Source organism: Clarias gariepinus, chromosome 1 (genome assembly GCF_024256425.1).
Source record: "Clarias gariepinus isolate MV-2021 ecotype Netherlands chromosome 1, CGAR_prim_01v2, whole genome shotgun sequence".
NCBI classification, from domain to species: domain Eukaryota; kingdom Metazoa; phylum Chordata; class Actinopteri; order Siluriformes; family Clariidae; genus Clarias; species Clarias gariepinus.
The window spans coordinates 13,215,299-13,239,659 of record NC_071100.1 but is presented as its reverse complement, the minus strand read 5'-3'; the positions used below and the strand labels follow the sequence as shown (position 1 = coordinate 13,239,659).

Genomic DNA, 24,361 nt, shown 5'->3' with positions numbered 1-24,361 from the left:
GTTTTAAGGTTCATCTGTTAAATGGCTAGCCTATTTGTTATTGACCAAATATTTATTTTCCACTATAATTCTTTAAAAATCTTTTTTTTTCTGGATTTTTTTTTTCTTTTGTCCATCATAGTTGAGGTATACTTATGATGAAAATTACAGGCCTCTCATCTTTTTAAGTGTGAGAACTTAACTGACTAAATACTTTTTCCCCCCACGGTATATGTAAGTGTATGGGATATCTGTTTATGACTTCTTAAAAGAATCTTCGTGTTTGTTACATAAAAATGTCATAGCTAACAACATCAAGATACTTTTTTATAATTTATGCTAGCAATAACCTGACAGGATATGCTGGTCTAGGAAAATAACCCAGGTGTGGCCTGATGTAAGGCAGGTTGCCAGAAAAATTAATTATTGGTAAATGACTCCACTTAGATAAAAAAATTCCCCCACAATATATTTACTACTGGTTCTTTAAAAGTAGTGTTTTATTTTTCTGACAGAAAGTACTTAATTTACTGAAGTAAATCACAGTTATAACTGTTGCCTTGCACCTCCAGGGTTCGATTCCCACCTCAGGGTCTGTGTACGTGTAGTTTGCATGTTCTCTCCATGCTTGGTGGGTTTCCTCTGCAAATTAGGCTAATTGGTGTTCCCAAATTGTCCATAGTGTGTAAATGAGCATGTGAGTGTGCCCTGGGATGAATTGGCACCCCGTCCAGGATGCCCTAAGTCTTCTGGGATAGGCTTCAGGTCCCTGCTAACCTGTATACAGAATAAAGCAGTATATACGATGAGTGAGAGTAAGAGATTGAAAGTAAAAATAAGTCAAATGATTTGCAAATTTACATTTGACCAAGCAGCATTTGCCATCACATAGAGTCATTTGTTTTATTTGCTTTTTTTTTTTTGCTTATCTATTTTGCATTGAAGCCTATTCAACCAAGCCTATTTGCCATTCCATTGAGTCATTTGCTTTAAGGCTTTGTTTATTCATTTTGCATAGGAACATTTTTCCAGTACACCATGACCCAAAACAAGTTTGGCATTCTGGTACTAACGATGAATCCTTGTTCATTTAAATTTGTGACTGGTTAGGGAAAGTAATAACACAGTTTATATTAATGTACAGCTTCAAACATCTGAGGCAAATACAGCAACAATATATTCTATATTTTAAAAAATGAATAGTAGTATAATATTTTTTCTCATTTATTTATGTTTTTCTCTCAAGAAACTATTATAGAGTGTGTCTATAAAATGGTCATTATGATTGGCTTATCACTGAACCCCTGTCACAGAAATCACAATTGGCCAATACCTATCACCAGTCCCTGTGACTGAGTGTGTGGGGGTTATTGGGATATAATTAAGATTTGAGAAAGTACAGTATAATGAATTTAAATATTTTTATTGGAAGGCAACATATGCCATAAATTCTATTTTCTTATTATTTCATATACATTATAAAGAGATTAAAGCCAATATAATTGCCTATTCTTGACTAAAGAGCGAAAATTTTCCATGCCTTAACTAGCATTAAGGGGCTCTCATAAACACTAAAATGCTTATTTAAACTGTGACTGTCCTACTATACTCACTCATTACTGTATAACAGAATGTGTAAAGCTATTATTAAGTTTTTATTAAAAAGGAATAGCATTGAGGTTGATAAGCTTATGCAATTTCACAACATTTATTTCTGTCCTGTGTTATAATAGTTTCTCTTCAAGAACTTGCATTTTGAGTGTTAAAGCACTGTAGTCTCAACACTGAAGTTTCCTTCAGCAAATCTCAAAGATTCTCAATGGGTTGATGGAAGAATCATAAAGATTCTAAAAGATTTTCAGTCAATCAAACAGTGTTAATTGGCTAGGCAAATAGTTTTTCACACCACTGTATGTTTTGCTCAGAGTGGTATTGGGAAATAGTTTTAAGGTTCATCTGTTAAATGGCTAGCCTATTTGTTATTGACCAAATATTTATTTTCCACTATAATTCTTTAAAAATCTTTTTTTTTCTGGATTTTTTTTTTCTTTTGTCCATCATAGTTGAGGTATACTTATGATGAAAATTACAGGCCTCTCATCTTTTTAAGTGTGAGAACTTAACTGACTAAATACTTTTTCCCCCCACGGTATATGTAAGTGTATGGGATATCTGTTTATGACTTCTTAAAAGAATCTTCGTGTTTGTTACATAAAAATGTCATAGCTAACAACATCAAGATACTTTTTTATAATTTATGCTAGCAATAACCTGACAGGATATGCTGGTCTAGGAAAATAACCCAGGTGTGGCCTGATGTAAGGCAGGTTGCCAGAAAAATTAATTATTGGTAAATGACTCCACTTAGATAAAAAAATTCCCCCACAATATATTTACTACTGGTTCTTTAAAAGTAGTGTTTTATTTTTCTGACAGAAAGTACTTAATTTACTGAAGTAAATCACAGTTATAACTGTTGCCTTGCACCTCCAGGGTTCGATTCCCACCTCAGGGTCTGTGTACGTGTAGTTTGCATGTTCTCTCCATGCTTGGTGGGTTTCCTCTGCAAATTAGGCTAATTGGTGTTCCCAAATTGTCCATAGTGTGTAAATGAGCATGTGAGTGTGCCCTGGGATGAATTGGCACCCCGTCCAGGATGCCCTAAGTCTTCTGGGATAGGCTTCAGGTCCCTGCTAACCTGTATACAGAATAAAGCAGTATATACGATGAGTGAGAGTAAGAGATTGAAAGTAAAAATAAGTCAAATGATTTGCAAATTTACATTTGACCAAGCAGCATTTGCCATCACATAGAGTCATTTGTTTTATTTGCTTTTTTTTTTTTGCTTATCTATTTTGCATTGAAGCTTTTTTCCAGCGCACCATGACCTAACACAAGTCAGGCATTCTGGAGTTGGAGATGATTTTTTGTTCATTTAAATTTGTGACTGACAAAGGAAAGTAAAACACATTTGCTACTACTATACAGCTCTGCACATGTGAGGGAAATACAGCAACAGTATATTATATATTATAAAAAATAAATAGTAGCTGATGTTTGCAGATGACATTGTGCTTTGTAGCGAGAGCAGGAAACAGGTGGAAGAAAATTTGAAGAGGTGGAGGTATGCTCTGGAAAGCAGAGGAATGAAGCTTAGCCGCAGCCAGACGGAATACATGCGTGTAAATGAGAGGAACCCAAGTGGAACGGTGAGGATACAGGGAGGAGAGGTAAAGAAGGTGCAGGACTTTAAGTACTTAGGGTCAACGGTCCAGAGCAACAGAGAGTGTGGAAAGGAGGTGAAGGTTGGAATGGGTGGAGAATAGGAGAGTTGGAGGTAGCAGAGCTGAAGATGTTGAGGTTTTCTTTGGGAGTGACAAGGATGGATAGGATTAAGAATGAGTTTATCAGAGGGACAACCCATGTTAGATGTTTTGAAGATAAAGTCAGAGAGGCCAGATTGAGGTGGTTTGGACATGTTCAGAGGAGAGATGGTGAATATATTGGTAGAAGGATGCTGAGGTTTGAACAGGAGGTCTAGAGGAAGACCAAAGAGGAGATTTATGCAGTGAGAGAGGACATGAAGTTAGTTGGTGTGAGAGAAGAGGATGCAGAGGATAGGGTTAGATGCAGGCAGATGATTTACTGTGGCGACCCCAGAAAGGGAACAGCCGAAAGACAAAGAAGAAGTAGCACCGATCAATGATTCCCGATCACAAGTGTGTGGGGGTCTTGGGGATCCGCAATTTAAATAGTATTGGTTTATGTGATCAGCCAGTGGAGAGGCATTTAATCTGTAAAAATTAGTTGATTATCAGCCGCTTCTAATTGATAGCCATTTAACAGATGAACCTTAAAACTATTTTCCAATACCACTCTGAGCAAAACATACAGTGGTGTGAAAAACTATTTTCCCGCTTCCTGATTTCTTATTCTTTTGCATGTTTGTCACACAAAATGTTTCTGATCATCAAACACATATAACTATTAGTCAAAGATAACACAAGTAAACACAAAATGCAATTTTTAAATCATGGTTTTTATTATTTAGGGAGAAAAAAAATCCAAACCTACATGGCCCTGTGTGAAAAAGTAATTGCCCCCTGAACCTAATAACTGGTTGGGCCACCCTTAGCAGCAATAACTGCAATCAAGCGTTTGCGATAACTTGCAACGAGTCTTTCACAGTGCTCTGGAGGAATTTTGGCCCACTCATCTTTGCAGAATTGTTGTAATTCAGCTTTATTTGTGGGTTTTCTAGCATGAACCGCCTTTTTAAGGTCATGCCACAACACCTCAATAGGAGTCAGGTCAGGACTTTGACCAGGCCACTCCGTAGTCTTCATTTTGTTTTTCTTCAGCCATTCAGAGGTGGATTTGCTGGTGTGTTTTGGGTCATTGTTCTGCTGCAGCACCCAAGATCGCTTCAGCTTGAGTTGACGAACAGATGGCCGGACATTCTACTTCAGGATTTTTTGGTAGACAGTAGAATTCATGGTTTCATCTATCACAGCAAGCCTTCCAGGTCCTTGAAGCAGCAAAACAACCCCAGACCATCACACTACCACCACCATATTTTACTGTTGGTATGATGTTCTTTTTCTGAAATGCTGTGTTACTTTTACGCCAGATGTAACGGGACACGCACCTTCCAAAAAGTTAAACTTTTGTCTCATCGGTCCACAAGGTATTTTCCCAAAAGTCTTGGCAATCATTGAGATGTTTTTTAGCAAAATTGAGACGAGCCTTAATGTTCTTTTTGCTTAAAAGTGGTTTGCGCCTTGGAAATCTGCCATGCAGGCCATTTTTGCCCAGTCTCGTTCTTATGGTAGAGTCGTGAACACTGACCTTAATTGAGGCAAGTGAGGCCTGCAGTTCTTTAGATGTTGTCCTGGGGTCTTTTGTGGCCTCTCGGATGAGTTGTCTCTGCGCTCTTGGGGTAATTTTGGTCGGCCGGCCACTCCTGGGAATGTTCACCACTGTTCCATGTTTTTGTCATTTGTGGATAATGGCTCTCACTGTGGTTCGCTGGAGTCCCAAAGCTTTAGAAATGGCTTTATAACCTTTACCAGACTGATAGATCTTAATTACTTTTGTTCTCATTTGTTCCTGAATTTCTTTGGATCTTGGCATGATGTCTAGCTTTTGAGGTGCTTTTGGTCTACTTCTCTGTGTCAGGTAGCTCCTATTTAAGTGATTTCTTGATTGAAACAGGTGTGACAGTAATCAGTGATTTTTTTCACACAGGGCCATGTAGATTTGGAGTTTTTTTTTCTCCCTTAATAACGTAAACCTTCATTTAAAAACTGCATTTTGTGTTCAGTTATGTTATCTTTGACTAATAGTTAACGGTTTTTGATGAGCAGAAACATTTAAGTGTGACAAACATGCAAAAGAATAAGAAATCAGGAAGGGGGCAAATAGTTTTTCACACCACTGTATTTATTTATACATTTTATTTGTTATTAGCATTATGCTACATTTAATAAAAAAAATGGATCACAGACAATTGCATGCTCTCTTCTAAAATAAATGTTTGATCCCCCTCACGGAAAAAAAAAAAAAAAAACATAAATAAATTTTTCCCTTTACACTTTATTTATGGAGGACTAAACATGACATAATTAAAAATAAATAAATAAATAAATAAATAAATACAATATACCCTGGAAAATTGCTAAATGTATTCCTATTTTTGTTTATTAACATATTTCAATATTTATCTATTTCAGAATGTCCACATTTCTTTCTTTATTTAATTTTGTGTTGTCACATTTCTTTATTTATCTATTTTAATGATTTTCCACATTTTTACATTTATTTATTTATGCATTTCCACATTTCTACATTTATTTCTTTGTCGCAGTATGCTGATAAGGTAGGCGGTCCCAGCCTTAGTCGAAACCGTAATTGGGCCACAGGGCATCTCAGACAGAAGCAATTGATTTAATTAGCATGATGCCTTTTCGTTATCTGAAACTAACTATGCAAATGGCTGCCAACGAGAGACCATTACGTTCCCTTCCTCTTCCTGCGTGAGGATATGAAGTTGGCGGACAACTTCTCAAAGACCATCAAACACAGTTTGGTTAAGGTCAACATCCATCTCAACATCAAGCTGAACTAAATCGTCCATCAATCTCTCGACATGATATAAAACGTAATCATTTGCTGCGAGGTTTTCAATTTCACTGGCTAATGATCTTAACTCATCAGCGGCAGCTTGTAAAAAATATGCCATAGTTGCCAGACAGCAGTCATTACAAGCCAAGGCATTACTAGTTGAGTCGAAACAATCTCACTTCATTTAACCAATCAAGATTTCTTGGTGCAGTATGTGCTTACAGTACTTTCTGGTCCTCCACCAGCTACTGAATTATGTATAGTTTTTATTAACAGACCAGAAGAGAGAGCACTATATAAACTACTCACTATAAATGCAAAGTACAAGTTACCTGGATTTCTAGGAAACAGAACTAAATTATTTAACCCTGTCTGAGCTTACTGCATGCAGTATGTAAATTGACAATTATTTTGTGGGGTTTTTTATTGGTAAGTTTACCAAATATACCTTAATACCTTCATTCATTGCATTTAGATTGATAACCATCAATAGACACATACACCTCAGCCATTTTAAAATGTTCACCTGCCTCTCAAGGCTTTGCCAAAGTTTCTGAGTAATCAAAGACCAGAAGGTTAGGGCATTGTGCAAAAAACAGTTTGGTTCCTACTCTTAAATTTTACCAAACAATTTATATACAAAGCTAGCAGTGCATTTACAAGAATCAATGATATAGTCATGAGGAAAGACTTAAAGATTACATGATCGGTCAGTTGCGTTTTCTGAAACATTAAGTTTTTCCTTGTGAGTCCACACACCACCAGGCTTCTCTATCCATTTAAGTGTGGTATTCTCTGCCAAGCCATCCTTCATCAGGTTCTCCTTCATCTGAAAAGGAATCATTAATAAATGTTTATTAATAATTATCCATTATTACAACACACTTGAACCAGTGAGATGAACAGAAGGTGTTCATTCTTTTTCTTTGACGGAAACCAAAAACATGATTCAAAACTTAGGTTCTTGGTGATAATTATAGGGTGTCCCAAAAAAACGTATAGTATACCAAAATAGCCAATTCTCGCTGAAATTATTTTACATTTTACATAAGATGTTTAAAAACTAACCAAGTTTAATGTTTTACTTTGTGCTATTTTACAATGCGTTGTTTAAATGGACAACACCTTCAACATGACTTAACATCTTTTTTTTTTTTTTTTACAAGGCTATGTGAGAGGACTGGTTTTTATCCCTCCTCTTTGTACAAGCCAGAGGAACTCAAGCAGAGAATCATTGTGGGACTGGAGAATGTTATGCAAGATATGGTACAGCGTGTTTGGCAGGAGCAGAACTACCGACTTAATGTGTGAAGCTTTGTGAAATTGGTTATTAAATCTTTATCCATTTGAATATATTGTTCGAATTTTGAGTAAATATTTTATTTTACAACATAACGCCTATTTTATTTATTTGCCAAGCACATGTAGTTACTCAGATATTCATTTTTTACATTATGTAAAATTTTCTGGAACACCCTCTATATATTGGAAATGAGTCACTTTAGAGGATGACTCACTTGTTCCAAGATGGCTGCCTTTGCTCCAGGATCACTCACATCCTGTTTAAACTTAATCTTTAATCTTATGGTTTGCTTTCTTCCAGTGATTTCTGGGTCCAGAAACACATACACACAACAAATGTAATTTTCATATGAAAAGCTGTTAAACAGGTCTTCATACAATCCCCAAATGATTTTTACTTACCTGAGTAACAGAAGAAAGGTCTTTGGTCTGTGCATTGTGCATCAGATGCATGACTGTTAATTACAAACCCACAATTTTCATTGCCATATTTATAATCGGGTTGCCCAGGAGCCCAGGTTATGGTGGACATGTTGGTCTGATTTATCCACTTCCATGAGTCTCGGATCAGGCCTATCCAAGCATTACCTTGCAAAACACTTACTGCATCGATGTTGTCGGCTGAGTCAGTGATGATGGCCAAGTCAGTGTAATGCTGTCTGCAGAAAGTTTGAGCATCATACCAATTCATCTGAGGACCCGGGTTAATGTACCTGGCATGGCCAAGTTTACTAGCTGTAACATATAATATTGTTTTATTATTATACCTGAAAATATATAGTGAACAAAAATAAAAACGCAACACTTTTGTTTTTGCTCCCATTTTTTATGAGATGAACTCAAAGATCTGAAACATTTTCTACATACACAAAATAACCATATCTTTCAAATATTGTTCACAAATCTGTCAAAATCTGTGATAGTGAGCACTTCTCCTTTGCCGAGATAATCCATCCCACCTCACAGGTGTGCCACATCAAGATGCTGATTAGACAGCATGATTATTGCACAGGTGTGCCTTAGACTGGCCACCTGTAAAAGGCCACTTTGGAAGGTTCAGTTGAATCACACAGCACAATGCCACAGATGTCACAAGTTTTGAGGGAGCGTGCAATTGGCATGCTGACAGCAGAAATGTCCACCAGAGCTGTTGCTCGTGAATTGAATGTTCATTTCTCTACCATAAGCCGTCTCCAAAGGTGTTTCAGAGGATTTGGCAGTACATCCAACCAGCCTCACAACCGCAAACGACGTGTAACCACACCAGCCCAGGTCCTCCACATTCAGCATGTTCACCTCCATGATCATCTGAGACCAGCCACTCGGACAGCTGCTGAAACAATCGGAGTGCATAACCAAAGAATTTCTGCACAAACTGTCAGAAACAGTCTCAGGGAAGCTCATCTGCATGCTCGTCGTCCTCATTGTGGTCTCGACTTGACTCCAGTTCTTCATCGTAACGGATTTTGACAGATTTGTGAACAATATTTGAGAGATATGGTTATTTTGTGTATGTAGAAAATGTTTCAGATCTTTGAGTTCATCTCATTAAAAATGGGAGCAAAAACAAAAGTGTTGCGTTTATATTTTTGTTCAGTATACATTTTAGTTGATCTTATGGACATTGGATATTAATTCACAGTCACAGAATATATATTTTTTATTTCTCTTTTATTACCATTTCTATGAGTACTAGTTTTAATAAAACATTGACTATTATGTGATTAATGTGTGCTTGCCTTAGACTCATATGTATTTACTACTTCAAGACGTTACAAAAATGTTTTTCAAACCACCAATAAAAGATTTAAGACATAGATATGCCTGTAAAGTTTACTTAGTTTAATGGGAAAAGGTTAATAGTGCAGTTAATGCCTGTGTACAAATTAAGTTCTGAATAAATTTGTATTTCTAAAATATGCAGTTTTTTAATTTCCTACATTTGTCATAAAATACGTCCTCCTTATTTGTTAGTTGTCCTTTTGAGCTTTTGGAAAAGGAGGGACTTTGTATAAAAAAATCTGCACAAAAAGGAATCTATGCCGCTGAGGGCATGAGGAAGGGTACACCCTGCACTGGGTGTCAATTCATTGCAGGGCGCGCGTGCTCACACACACACACACACACACACACGTTTATTCATGCACTGGGGGCAATTTGGGAACTTTACACTGTTCAAGTAGTCTAAAGAGAATGACTAAATCAAGATATTGCTTCTTACCATCATAGCAGAGAACGTACTCTAAAGAGTTACAGTCTGCATCATACCAACCAGTCCCACTAGTCCAATCAATCCTACCAATTCCAACACATTCTTCATGTCCGAATCTGTTGTTGGGTTGTCCCAATATCCAATCTGCAAAACCTAGAGGATTGTTTTTAAAGGACCAGTGCCAGCTGTTGATAGCATTGTACAGTCCAATCCAAGCTTCTGAATTAAAACCTTGCCTCTGTGCGTCATTTTGAAATCGGACCAAGTCGTCACTGTTTTCAATGATAGCCAGGTCAGTGTGTGTGGCTTGGCAGTAAGCCCGGGCACCATTCCATGTGTTTGGCGTCTGAATCAAATAATACTTTTTATGAGAGGCAAACAGGAAAGAATGGACAATGCCTGTGGAAGAGATTTTAAAATGTTTGTAGGCAGAAATTAACCCTGATTTTGTTGTTTGTTTGTTTAAATAATTTCTGCTTTGTTCCACACCAATAAGGGAACACTGATTTTTTTTTTAATTAAAGAACACTGAAAGGTAATATACTGTACAGTGTTCAGATGTGTGCTGATTATAATGTCTACAGTATAAATACAGACACACACACACACACAGCATTATATTCACTCTCACCTGTGAATAAAAGAAGTTGGAATAGCATTGTTGTCATCTCTGATGTTTTATTTGGCAACTCTACATTTATAAGGTTTAAAAAACATTATTAGCAAGTGAGCATATTAGCGTACCATATAAGTAAACAACTGCAATTGCCTCAGATTATGTAATTTCAAAAGATAACTGTTACTAGTCAGAATATTGGTGATGTTAATGTGCTTATTATGGTGTTTGTTTAGATTATATTTACTGCAAGCTGCTTGATGATTTAAAAATATAAAATAATTAATATGAAAACAATTATATAAACTTTAGCCATAAACAGAAGTCTTAGTAACTTCATATGTTTTGTATATAAACTAAAAAAAAAAAAAACCCTCTCCAGCAGCAGTTGATTTATTTATCTGAAAATCATGTTTTTATAGTGGGCTAATGATTATACAATCCAAACAAACACACAACAAACTTATACCCTTATTATTCACAAGATGAGACTAAGTAAATTACTGCAAAGAAGCTGGAACTAATCATATTTTGCTTGGCCGCAATTACCTCGACTACCCCTATAACTTATGATTAAATGTAACTTAACCAGAATGACAATTACTTTTACCTACCAGTAGGAAAGTATTAAGAAGAAACTCTGTGCTTTCAGGTGTTCTTTAAATCTCTGGTAAGGGACGTGTTGTACCATGTTGTTTTATAGAGATAAGCCCTCATGCAAAACATCTTTATCACATGGCAGCAACAATCTTATTTTCAGTGCTTTTAGTCCTGTCCTGATTTCTATTTTGATTTTCATATAATCAAAAACTAATGCTTTATACCACAAAAAAGTTTCCTTAAAAAATAAAGGCTTCATAGATAAATTAGGCACATTTATTTCAAATTAATCTATTTGCAATTTTAAACTGTAAATACTGTAAAAATGACAAGCCCCGAAATAATGGTTTTAATTTATTTCACACTTTGGCACATTTGTGGATCTCAATTACTGTTCTCTGAATTTGGTGGGGACCACTGAATTAAGATAAAAAGCAGACAGTACAGACAGTTACTAGATGTTTATATTAGATTTTACTTCAATTTTGCTTAAGATAATCCACAGCATCCAAGCATTTATCACTGAGCTCTACCCTGACACCAGCTGGACAATAAAAAACAAAAACAAAACAAAACAAAAAAACCTTTTACTTTGAATACAGAGTGAATTCAGTAAAAAAAAAAAAAAAAAAAAAAAAAGAGAAGAGGTATGTTCATCTCATCAACATAATATTCATATTTGATTACTAGGGCAATGGCATGGGTCCATCCCAGTTTTCTTAATAATTACAAGGCCATCAATGTAGGGCCACTTGTGTCTGTCTGTGTTTGAATATAGTTATAAGATATTTCAACATTTAGTCATGTTTCAGCACAAGAATAAGAGTTAACTCTTTAAGTTTCAAAGCAGGTCACTGCCTTTTTTGTTTGTAAAATTGGGCACTTTTTTATGACAAAGTGTAAAAAAAAAAAAAAATTAATACACATTACACAGTAATTTTAGAATATAGTGTGTGTGTGTATAAGTAATCTCATTACAATTAATTACATTACAATTAATTACAAAAACAACAAAATGTAAACCTTATATGAGTGACAGAAAGTCATGAATGAACATTACACATGGCATTAGTGCAGATTGTATAATTATTAACAACATGAACAGTTGCAAAAGTGCAAATGAAGCAGCCAACATCCCCACATACAAAAAGATGAGTTCATTAGTCAGATGGCGTCCAGGTGAAAAAGTTGATGCCACGGAGTTCCTCAGGGAGATATTCTTGATCCACTGGCCCCTTGAATGCTGGGTTGTATTTGTAGCCTTTAGCATAGCCTATCTCCTTCATCAGCTTAGTGGGAGCGTTGCGGAGGTGAAGTGGCACTGGGGGTAAAGGGCCTTTGTGGTTCCTTAGACACGCTTTAACATTGTTATAGGCTCTATACACTTCGATAGACTTAGGGGCCCTGGCCAGGTAGAGCGCACACTGAGCTAGGATCACCTAGACAAGCAGATGGGTATTTACCATGATTTTATTGTAATATAAACAGGTTGTGTAAATTCTTACAAGCACAGAAGAATATTTACCTCACACTCGGGCATGCCTATGAAGTGGCAGGCCTGGAACGCAGACACCGCCTGAGGGAGAGCAGCAGGATCGGCCAAACCTTCAACAAGAGCTACGGTTTAGAATATTCTACACGGGTGATGTGGAAAAGTTTAACCGTGCAGCTATTTTCTATTCACATTTAGGTATCACAAAAAAAGGAAAACCCATACATGGAAATATAATCTTCCTATATTCTTTTTTTATTTTATAATTTTTTTTTTTAAGTTCATGACAGACTCACCTACGTCTTCGCTGGCAAAGCGCACCAGCCTGCGTGCCACATACAGCGGGTCCTCACCTCCTTCCAACATCCGGCCCAGCCAGTAGAGGGCAGCATTTTCATCTGAACCCCTCATTGACTTATGCAGGGCTGAGATGCAGTTGTAGTGTTCCTCACCTGTACGTCAGATACGATACATATTGATTATTAGTTTTCAGTTGTACAATTTTTCTTTCTCTATTGTGGTGCATTTAAAGCTTTTCCTCGTATTTTTGTTATTGTTTTGCCATTATATGTGCATCACTTTTTTTTTTTTTCATTTTCATTTTTTTTCTACCCATTTACTTGCTTATTTATTTATTCCCATTTATTTTATTATTTCCTTTTTATCTCTTGGTTAGTCAAAAGACAAGAAATTCCTATTCAAAAAAAGACATTCAATAAATTCTAGATAAATTCTATAATCTAGATGCATGGTAAAAAAAAAATTCTGGAATTGTGCCGATTTGATGTAGATTTTAACGGTTATACAGCTCCTGAATTTTGTATGCGTTACTCAAACAGGAGATCACTGTGATAATCAAGATAGACATTGTTGCATGTCAAGACAATGCTTCTTCTTTTTTGTCTTTCGGCTGTTCCCTTACATGGGTCACCACAGCGAATTATCTGCCTCCATCGAACCCTATCCTCTGCATCCTCTTCTCTCACACCATTTAAGTTCATGTCCTCTCTCAAATCCATAAAGCTCCTCTTTGGTTTTCCTCTAGACCTCTTGCCTGGCAGTTCCAACCTCAGCATCCTTCTAATTATATAATAATAACAATCTCTTCTCTGAACATGTCAAACCTCCTCAATCTGGCCTCTCTGACTCCAAAATAATTTATAATTTAATCTGATTCTCTGCATATTGTAAATAAACAAAATCATATTTAAAAAGTCATATACAATGTAAACAAATGTGCGTTTTTGTTTGTATAAAACTAAATTAATCAAAAACTTCTACAAACAGAGGTTAATATTAAACTTTGATCAAATAAACAAAGTCTCTAACCAAGGGAAAATTATCGACATAATGAGCTCTGTAGTAATGATCTGGCTTTTTAACCAAAAATAGAGCTCCAAAATGTGCTAAAATGCTCAAATTCTGCTGCCTCGCATCGGTCGCTTAAGATCAATGTAAAACTAATGCCATTTTGGAATTAATGTCCTTTTTTTTTTTTTTTTTTTTTACATGTATTAAATATCCTTAAAAAAATAAAACATTTTTGCACCAATGTAGTCTTGATACACTTAAATGAGATAAAGACACATCGTAAATAAATAAATCTGTATATCTGTAAAACTACTTTTCACACAGGTTTATGGTATTAATAAATCCCCAACATGCATGATTTAATTTCTTCATCCACATCATACATTTAAGGTCTAACAAGTTAAAACACACTCTGTACTTGCCTGCTCTGTCGTAGAGAATGTGCGATCTCTGTAAACCCTCTTTTACATGCTCCTCCTGGACCACGGTGTCCTGAGGAGTGTGCGTTTCTCTGTTGAGGGTCTTGCTCATGCATGCTTGCACAGCCAGCTGTAAGCCGTTAAGTGCCGCTCTAGCGTCTCCGTCACACAGGTGAGCGATGGTGTCCAAAGCCTTTTGCTCTATAAACACCTGCCGTCTGCGCACAAAAACACACAGAACACGCTAAAGGAGGGGGAGGAATGAATCTAATGCCATGCATACATAAAATTTTAACTTAATATCAATCGATTAAAGAATGAGAAATGAATTAAGAAAGAATGAAACATATATAAAAATCAGTGAGAAATAAACCAAGGAAAAAAAAGAAATAATAAAAGAAAAACAAACAAAAAAAATGTGACATTCTTGAAAACTGAAAAAGAAATAAAGAAGGAAGAAATCAAGAAAGAAAGAAAAAGATGGAGTGATGACTCCTTTAAAAGATCAAGCATCAAGAGGGAGGACACCAGCACACCAGAAAAACCTGACCAGTACACCCATCTGTGCCATTTAAGAATCCCATTCCAGATTTAGTCACCGTTTGCTTTTACACTAACCCCTTTCACCTCTTTTACACTACCTCTTACACTAGCCTCTACACTTTTAACCTCAGCTTTCTGTGAGATTTTGGCACGTGTGTGTGCTGGTTTGTCAGCCTGATAACAGGAATTGTGTTTGCTTATTGGCCAGTGGCCAGCATTACGACTGGAGCTATGTGCTCAAGATCAGCTATGTTCATCACCCTATGTACTCCAAAAAAAGAAAAAAGGTACATTCCTTAAATGATCAGAACAGTTTGTGACTTTTAAAGCACAGACACTGCAGACACAACCCCTATTTCTGATCATGAGTCCTGTAGTAGCAGGAAGTCTATGTGACCTTGAAAATTACCAAGTACCTTTGATTTATAGACCCAGGATTAGAGTAAAGCTAAAAATGGAACTAGACTATAAATGTCATTCTTCTAAGACGTAAAAGCTTTAACGAGAAATTCACAAAGGCATCCAGGTGTCATGAAAAACAAAGTATTCAAAGCTGTAAAAGTGAGTGGGGATAAACGAGTAAGAAAAAAAAATGAACCTGAATCAGCAAATATAAAACTGAACCTATGGAAAAACATTATAAACTACTTCTTTTATTTATACCCCCCCCACCCCCCACCTAATAAAAGAACTTGATCAACATATCACACATGAAATGTTGAGTCTTAATCGTAATGAACTGCATTTTGGCTTCCTGATCTACTGTGGATGTCTCAGGCAACCCGATGATCTGTACGCATTAACAAGTTTACTCGGATTACTCAGTGGAATTTTGTTCAGAAATTGAGATGGGGTTTGTGCTGGATTTTCTGACACAGTTTGAAGGGGTAAAGTTATTGTTGAGTCGGTTCTCAGGGAATTTCTGGGACACGTTAGCAAATTCTAAAGAGATTCAGAGACTAATGGACTGTAACACACACACACACACAAACACACACGAAACATTCAAAAAGTGTCAAAAGTTTGGAGACAAGTTTGGATTAATTTTCTATATGCTAGAACAATATTGTATTTTTTTATTTATTGTATTAAAAACTATGAAATAACACACATGGCATTAAGTAATTAAATAACAACAACAACAGCAGCAGTCAGCTGTTATTTAAAGATAAAAAAACAGAAATGTTCTTGCAAGAACAGTATTGTGTCAAGTGCATTTGCAAAACCCATCAAGCTCCATGATAAAACTGAAACTCTCATGAAGATCTTCCTAGGAAAGCAAGTCCAAAAACTAACCTCTGCTGCAGAGGAGAAGTTCACTTACTGTAGAGTCAACAGCCTCAGAAATCACCAATTAATAAACAGCACCTCAGATTAGAGCTGTTATGAAGGATTTACATAACATACGAATATTGCATATTTTGGACCCCTTCAGCATTAATATAAACTGTAGAAAGAAATAAAAATCAGGAACAACCATGAAATTATATGGTGTAATATAAATCCTCATGATCCACATTTGCTTCTAGTTTCAGCACAGTGTAGTATGAACAGCATGGAGCTGGAAGCACTGGGTCTTCTTGAGGGGCACACCACTTGACACCTTGCTAATTTCAAAACCGAGTGAGTACTTAACAGAACGGAGTGTTTAAGCCAGCAAGAGATGACACGTATGAAAACAAGGCCAAGAATCTGCCCGCGTTCCTGATGTTATTAGGACACTGAGCTCTCTTAAAACTGACAGGACATCGTAAATCTCCCAAGCTTTGTACGCTCAGATGCAAGATTTGACTTCTGCAACTACTAATTTTAGCAGAAGAATAATTGTGTATGTGAGAAGAGTAACTCAGATGAGCATAAACTAAGATAGCTTATTGAATACAAACTGCTGCTTGTTATTGATTAAGACCACAATGTACCCATTAATGCTGTGCTGGGAATAAAACGTACTTCTTCTAGACCTGCTGCTGACTTCATGTGACACAAAAAGGTTTAGAGAAAAGTTAATGCATCTTAACGAAACAGCAAGAAATGTTTAACATTTATATATGTAAAAAACAAACAAACAATATTTTGGCTTGTTAATAGTCCAAGTTTGTTTCATAAACCAAATAAAAAAAATTAAAAAAATTAACTAAGGAACTGACTGTGAATCCGTAGCAATATTAGGTCCTAAACAAAGCTTTAAATGATTAAATGTTGAAAGATTTCTCAAATTTTTATAAATTATTTTGACAGGATGTAGAGGAGAATTTTTTTCCCTGAGATAAATTTGATTAATACAACAATACAAATCCATGCGATTGCACTACTATTACTGTTGCCATAGTAACAGTAAACGCAGTACTAAGCATAGCTAACAAGTATGGGTTAGTCTTCAATAAACACAAATCTGTCACTGATTATTTTCCTAGAATAGCACGAACCTAAGTGTTTATTTCTTACACAACGTACAGCACAAAGACCCCCCCCCTTTATATAAAAAAATATATATTTTATTTATTTTTAGACAAAATGTTTAGACCTATTGTGCAAAATTCAAGTTTTAGTATTTTTTAGGCATTCAGATGGGTCTTCACATTTTCCATCTTTGCGTTGGCTGGAGCTTAAACAAGCAACTCAGCTTCCATTTTTGTGACCTCATATGCCATGAGTCTCTTCCTCTGGCTCTCTAGGTACAATTTTTAAGAGCTATAGTAAATATGGTTAGACTAACAGGTAGTGGGTAACTACTAACAGCTAACCTAGTGGATTGACATCATTTTTAATAAACATGAATTACAGATATTTTTCCACTTTTTTGGGCTGGAAAATCTGAACACTGGTGGAAATGATTGACAAGTGCCTGGACTTAAATGTTTACACTTTCTGAAATCTGATTATCAAGGAAAAATCCATAGACACTGAAATCCAGGGTTATATTTCAGCTGGAACATTAACATGTTTGTTTTTTAATTAATAAAAGCTATTCTTTTATTATTAAGTTAAATATGTGCAAATACTATAAATTCATATTTTATTACATTTAACTGATGACATAAAAAATTGCTGTGTAAGGAAAGAAAAGTCAATAGCAACTACAAACAATATTATGTTTACTGAGGGGGTTCCATGGAGATGGATCTTCCGAAAACATGACACTCACTCCTGCTCGCCTGCCAACTGTGTCTTTTTAATCCAACATAACACACACAAACACTTGCACTAAGGCTATTAGACAGGAAAGGCGGGGCCTGGAGGCCAGCTTCAGCCAATAAAACACCCAAATGAGGAATGATGAGAAGCCTCAGAACATCCCTGCAGCCAACCAGTGGTCAGGCAGATATATTATTTAAGTGCCAGATAGAATTCCACACGTGCAGTGATAACAAGGTGTACTCACAGACAGACACACATACACACTTACTCTGCAGAGTGTCCTGTCCCCGAACAGTTGTCCGGTAACACAATCAGTCCGAGTGAATCCACGGCCCGGCGCAATATCGAGCTCATAGCCGACACGCTCAGCTTCTCGAGGACCAGAACCCTGCATCGGCTCAGTAGTGCACTGTTCACCTGAAACGACGGGTTTTCCGTGGTAGCTCCAATCAGCGTGATCGTCCCGCACTCCACGTGAGGCAGGAACGTGTCCTGAGGACAGGAAGAGGATGGTGGGGAAAGACAAAACAGTGCTGAGCATCTACAGTATGACTGCTTATGAAAGGTGAGTGAAAAAATACATCGCAGTGAATCTTTATCCTTGAAACTTTAAAGGGTTAAAAGTGCATGAAATTAAAGCGAAAATCTTCAAGGACCAATACAGATGGATTTTATAAAATGTAAAATAATGTACTGGTAATGCTTTTGGAATCCAATCCGACTATATTTACAAGCCGCAAGTTTTCCTTTACTTTAAGTAGAAATTTTGTGACAATTCCAAATGATTTCCAGCTGATATCTTTTTTATTTATTTTTTACATTGCTCCAATTTGTAAGTAGGATAGCCAAATTACTCAACTGCATTACTTCAGTAATCATTTAATGCCATATATGAGGGGTGTTCAGGACTTTTTATTGTGTTGAATAACAGAACACAGTCATGAGAGTATAACTCCTATTATTTCTCTATATAAATCCTCTGCTGCACTAATGCACTTATCTCAGTGTTTAACTAGTGCTTGGATACCATCAAGGTAGAAAGTTCTCTCAGTATACTGGAGCTATGATCAGACTAAAATGCTGGCCTCCCAGGAACACCTTTAATGGCCCAAACATGTAGAAATGGCTTGGAGCGTGGTCAGGACTGTATGTATGGTTGATGTGGCAATAACTCCCAGCCGAGTTCCTGTAATGTTATTGGTGAATGAGTGTATGCACTTTTGCCACAGACAGATGCGTGTCCTCTGCAAATTAGTGACAAGGTATCCATCAATTTTCAAGAAGCAGGAATTTCACTTACTGAATGTTCATAGGAATGAGTGCAGTGGCTCTGAGCCACCTCGGCTGTCATCACCTCTCACAGATGTACAGTTGTACAGGAGTTCTTTACACATTTGAACCGTTCTATGGTGCTCCTCCTTTACATCTTTTTTCATGAGAATTTTTTTAATCACAAGTCCCGGTTTGACTTGAACACCGTGCGTAGTTTGACTGTTTGGCAAAATGTGTAAAATGATTCAAAGATGTCTCACTTTACAAATGGATTGTGAAGAAACCTGCAGTTTGTTTATTCATGACACACATGCCATTTTTGTCCACTTCATTGGTTATGTGGTAAGCCCAAAATATTTTCCTTACACCTTGTATGTTTAACTAAGTAAAATACTTTTTTTTTTCATAGTTAACATAGTTTCATATTCTTCTAAATTTAAATATAAAATGTAGCTTATCTAGTTTTTTAGAATGTCATTTTATTGTCATATAGTGCATGAGATAGGGTTTCCACTTCAAATACTCCTTCATACTCCATGTAGTGAGCATGTGCAGTTAGATACAGAAGAGCTAAATGAATTAAAGATGATAAACGAAAAAAAAAAACCTTGACTAGAACTGACCTGTTGCAATTTGTTAAAGCGATGTATCTCGTCGATGAACAGTATAGTTTTCCTCTTGCAGAGGCGTAGCTCGTTCTGTGCCTGTTTAATCACCTCCCGCACCTCGTTGGTCGACGTGCTCGTGGCTGAGAGGGTCACAAAGCGTGCTGTGCCTTTCTTTTTACTGGAGCTGGCGATGATGTGAGCCAGAGTTGTCTGTAAATTAAAAAACTAAAGTCAACATTCTGTTCTGAAACATACTAAGAATTTGTAGACAGTAATCCGAAAAGAAAAATCCAAACTTAAGCTGGTTAGATTTTCCCCATAATATGACCTCATATAAGAAGAGCCCTCCCCTGGCTTGTTTAGCTCAGCTCTGTTCCCTGGAGGGGTGGGGCTTAACAGGAGCTCATTTACATAGACCTTGAAACAGAATGGTCAAGGGATAAGTAAAATTGAAAGAATTTTTATAAATCTAAGACCTTTAAAAAACTATAAGGTTTTTTAATATTTTCATTTATTTTAAAGTTTAGATCAATAAATAAACCAGGATGTGATTTTTGCCTCGTCCATATTCACGATTCTTCCTCTTAAGCAAGGCCTTAAAAGTTCCCACTAAACAAAACAACAGTGTTGCTTTTATATTTATAAGTAAACTGAGCGATCGCTGCCTGTCAAGGAGTGGTGCTGATTTGTTGACTAGGACAGACAATGCACCTGACGTACGATACAGTTCAAAATCAGCTCTCATATATTTTGCTTCCAAAGAGGTAGACCTCCTTGCATTTTCACATAGTCGTGAGAAATAGTTCTCCAGGCTTCCTGAAGGACTTTTTTGGCTGTCATTTTTAGTCCAGTCCCTGCACCTGACCAGTTTCAGAGGAATATTTGTTAAGCCACAAAGATTGTGTCTTTAGGCACTTTGCAACCTTGTCACAGTAAAAACATTGCTGTCATTTCTTTCATTTTATTAATATCAAGAAATGAGAGCTGGCTCATTTTAAACAGCAATGCACACTTAGGCCAGGTTTACAACAGATGTAAAACATGATTAACAACCTTAGAGCTGCCAATAGCTTAAATGTAAATGTTATAGAAGAATAAATAAACTCAGAATAAATAAATAAATAAAAAATACATTTGGACACCTGAACTGATTATTCTACTCATGCTTTTTGAATAATCAGGTCAGGTGCTCCAATATTTTTTCCCACACAGCACATTATATATATATTGCAATTTATTTTTGCATTAGGTATGAACTTTAACTGGTCACTTAAAGCTAAGAGGTTTATTCTAAAACATGAATAATAACATATTTGTTTTCTCTTCATGGGGAATTTGTCTTCTATTCAGATTTCATCTAGTTGAAGATTCTATCTGTAAAATTCACAGAATTTTACATGTAGCATTACAAATCAGTCTTGGAGTGAATTTTTTATTCTTTTGACACAGATTCAACTTTATCAAATAATTAAAGGGTCGCATTTTTCAACATGTATCCTTAGACATGTCAGGAACAGGCTTATTGTTCAAAACCAACAGCAATGGGAAGAGAATTCAGATTTGACTCACAATCAGGAGATTCAGATGTTTACTGAATTTTCCTGAGACTCTCGTCACCTTGCACAGGGAAACACTATTGACCCAGCTTTATTCTCGAGCTGTAAAGTACAGCGATATAAACATTACTACTGTGAGGCAATGGAAAGGACATATCGGTGTCAAAGTACACAGTCTGGACTATATAAAGCGATGAACCCCCAACAGGCAGGAGGAGGAAAAAACACTAGGTTATCTTTGATATGGTGGCACAGGACTAGGCTGGGTTATACGTTCCACAGCAGCTGGAGAGGTTTCACTGTCAGCACCCGAGGCCAGGACACCATGGCCTAAATATCAGTCCTGGAAATTTTCTCGGCGCCAAGGATTAGTTTTTCTGCTTACTTTGTCAAGTTTGATATATAAAGTTTTTTTTTTCTTTTTGACATTCAAAAAAATTTACTTTTAAAAAAAGTGATACAAAAAACAGTTACACATTTTTACTCTGTCACAATCGCAGTGATTAAAGTCCAACCAGTCCTCATACGTCTAACCCATCCTCATAAGCTTACACTGCTTATGATGTTAACCGTACACAACAAGCGTGCGCTTTTATCGCAATAGTGAAGTTATTGACACGGTTGTCAAGGTAACTGGTTTGTAATTGTTCATAAATTATACAACTGATAATTAAATAAACAAATAAGTAATTTGTCACATGACAAGCTGTCTTACGTTCCCCCTCTTACTGTCTTTAAGAGAGAAAAGGGAAGATGGTACGGTCTCTATAGTAATGACTAATTCACAAGACCCGATTGAAATACGATGATGTTACTAAACTATCCTGAAGATGTTTTTAATGTGTCTGGAAGGAGTCTCCAGTGTCAGTGCTTTGTAACAGGCAGTATGAGGAACACTTCATGATGTGTTGCTATGGAAACAATCATCTTTCATTACATGGACCTGTTGCTGATTATTTTCCAACAACAACAACAACAAACACACACACAATATATATACAAAAGGGAGAGAGAGAGTGAAAGATAAAGAGAGAGAGAGAGACCTTTCCACATCCAGGCGGTCCCCACAGGATGAGAGAGGGAACTTCCTGTGACTGCAGCAGACCCCTGAGCAGTGTGTGTTCTCCTAACACCTTATTCTGTCCAAAGTACTCCTCCAGGGTGTTGGGCCTCATCTTCTCCGCCAGAGGTTTGTCTGCGCTCAGCAGCCGCTGTTTAAGCAGCTCGGCTTCATCACGCTGCTTCCGGGTTTCTGCTTCCGAACCCGGAAGTGTGGCGCTGGCGTGCGCGTTGCTAGGCGACGCTGTACCGCGTGTCATTCCTTCAGCACTCCTCTGTTGGGACGATGATAACGACTTGCTGCTGCTGCTGTTGAACAGTGAAAACACCGGAGGTCGACTCGGTTTCACTCCCGCCCCACAAGTCCCTTCTCCAGGAGCTCCAGGGTCGCTCTCTGTCTCGCTGCTAGCGCGGGACTTTTTAGCCGGAGGCTCGTCCTCGCTTTTCCAGCTCTGATCCAAACATTTATCCAAGTGATCGTTAATTTTGCTCGACTTAAATTCCCCAGCACACACAGGACACTTCACACTGCCTGCCGCCTCCTCCGCCATCTTTATTACCGTTATAAGCGACTCCCGCCAAGTGATTCTGACGTCAGGCATTACAAACTACAGATTCAGTCCCAAATCACTTTAAATTAGTGCACTAAGTAGGATGCACTGTTTCTTATTCTTTTTTTCTCCAAATAAAGAAAGAAACGAAATAATGAACGTGTGTTTATCTTTAGTACTATTTTATTTATATTTCCTTAGTTTCAGTCTTTTATCTTAGCACTTGGGGCTGTAAGTTACACGTGTTGATAACAGTTTTCTTTTTTTCGCTCGCTGTAATTCTTCTTCTATCTTTTCCCCTAAGCGCCTACACACGGCGTGAAGGTGCCATCTGCTGTCTAAACCGTGTAACTGCATTTGAAACTTTTTATTTAAACATGTTTTAAATAAAATAGTTTTAAAAAGATATATAAAAATAAAAAAGAGACAATAAAAACATAATATTAAAATATTAGCTATAAATAAATGTAAATAAAATAAAAAATACAGACGTTTAGTTCTGCAGTCAAAGATATTCTTTTTCCCAATAACCCTTAACGATATATACCACGGACATAAAGGCATTTAAAGGACATTTAAATCGTGTAACTGCATATCTATGGTATAACTGCGTTTAATGCTTTTTTTTCTTCTTCTTTTTTTTTAAATAACTGCGTACGATATAAACCTGACATGAATGCGACATCTGCTGTTTAAACCGTGTAACTGCATTTTATGTTTTCCCCCGAATATCCGTCAATCTAAACTCGGCGTAAAAGTGCCACCTGGTGTTTAAATTTTATAACTGCATTTGAAACTTTTATTTAAGGGTGTTTTAAATAAAATAGATAAAAAGGTTAAATAACATAACAAAAAACACAACAGTACTAAGATATTAGCTATAAATGAATGTATATAAAATAAAAAAAATACAGAAATTTAGTTCTGCAGTTAAAGATATTTTTTTATTTCTATAACTTTTTACGATATACACCGGACATGAAGGCGCCATCTGCTGTTTAAATCGTATAACTGCATTTGAGTCTTCTTCATTAAAAAAAACAAAAACAATACTGCATACAATATAAACCGGACATAAAGGCGCCACCTGCTGTTTACATTGTAAAACTGCATTTTAACCTTTTTTCTCTTCCTTCTTCTTCTCCTTCTTCTTCTTCTTTTTAATAACTGCTTAGGATATCAACCTGACATGAATGCGACATCTGCTGTTTAAATCTTGTAACTGCATTTAATGATTTTTTTCCCCCCAATAACTTGCTACCATCACAACACTCAGATTTGTTTTTCAATGTGTTGCTAACAGTTTTCTTTATATTCTGCAATGGTTTGACAATACTGTACATGTATATAGTAATTTCTAATAAAACCTGTAGAATAAATTTAAATAAAATAAATATTAATTATTTTACACACACAGAAACAAATCTTCCAGTCAGATAGTGTAACTGAATTTAATGTTTCTTCTTTTTGTTTAATTCTTCTTATTTTTCCGTTAGCACCTACACTCTTAAACACGGCATGCAATATTGCATTTTATGTACATTTTTCTTCTTCTCTCTAATAGCCGCCAACAAATAAAC

The 24,361-nt window shown here is 36.5% G+C and overlaps 1 protein-coding gene across 1 annotated transcript; it reads right to left on the bottom strand.

The window, feature by feature from the left end:
- Positions 1 to 11,726: 11,726 nt before the first annotated feature.
- wrnip1 (WRN helicase interacting protein 1) lies at positions 11,727 to 22,969 on the bottom strand. The gene is made up of 7 exons (XM_053505645.1): positions 22,215 to 22,969; positions 19,631 to 19,825; positions 18,004 to 18,227; positions 14,058 to 14,272; positions 12,621 to 12,776; positions 12,358 to 12,437; positions 11,727 to 12,271 (listed from the first exon to the last, which is right to left on the bottom strand). Exons 1-7 carry the CDS (start codon positions 22,830 to 22,832, stop codon positions 11,993 to 11,995), a joined length of 1,767 nt encoding a protein of 588 aa, XP_053361620.1. The 5' UTR covers positions 22,833 to 22,969; the 3' UTR covers positions 11,727 to 11,992.
- Between the last annotated feature and the right edge of the window lie 1,392 nt (positions 22,970 to 24,361).

Excerpts from the sequence above, each read along its gene's own strand:
- wrnip1 (XM_053505645.1), bottom strand. The coding sequence starts at position 22,832 with ATGCCTGACGTCAGAATCACTTGGCGGGAGTCGCTTATAACGGTAATA. Across the intron at positions 12,438-12,620 it reads CTTTGCCAGCGAAGACGTAG|GTTTGGCCGATCCTGCTGCT; the intron begins GTGAGTCTGTCA and ends CTCTTGTTGAAG. Across the intron at positions 12,272-12,357 it reads TAGGCATGCCCGAGTGTGAG|GTGATCCTAGCTCAGTGTGC; the intron begins GTAAATATTCTT and ends CTGCTTGTCTAG.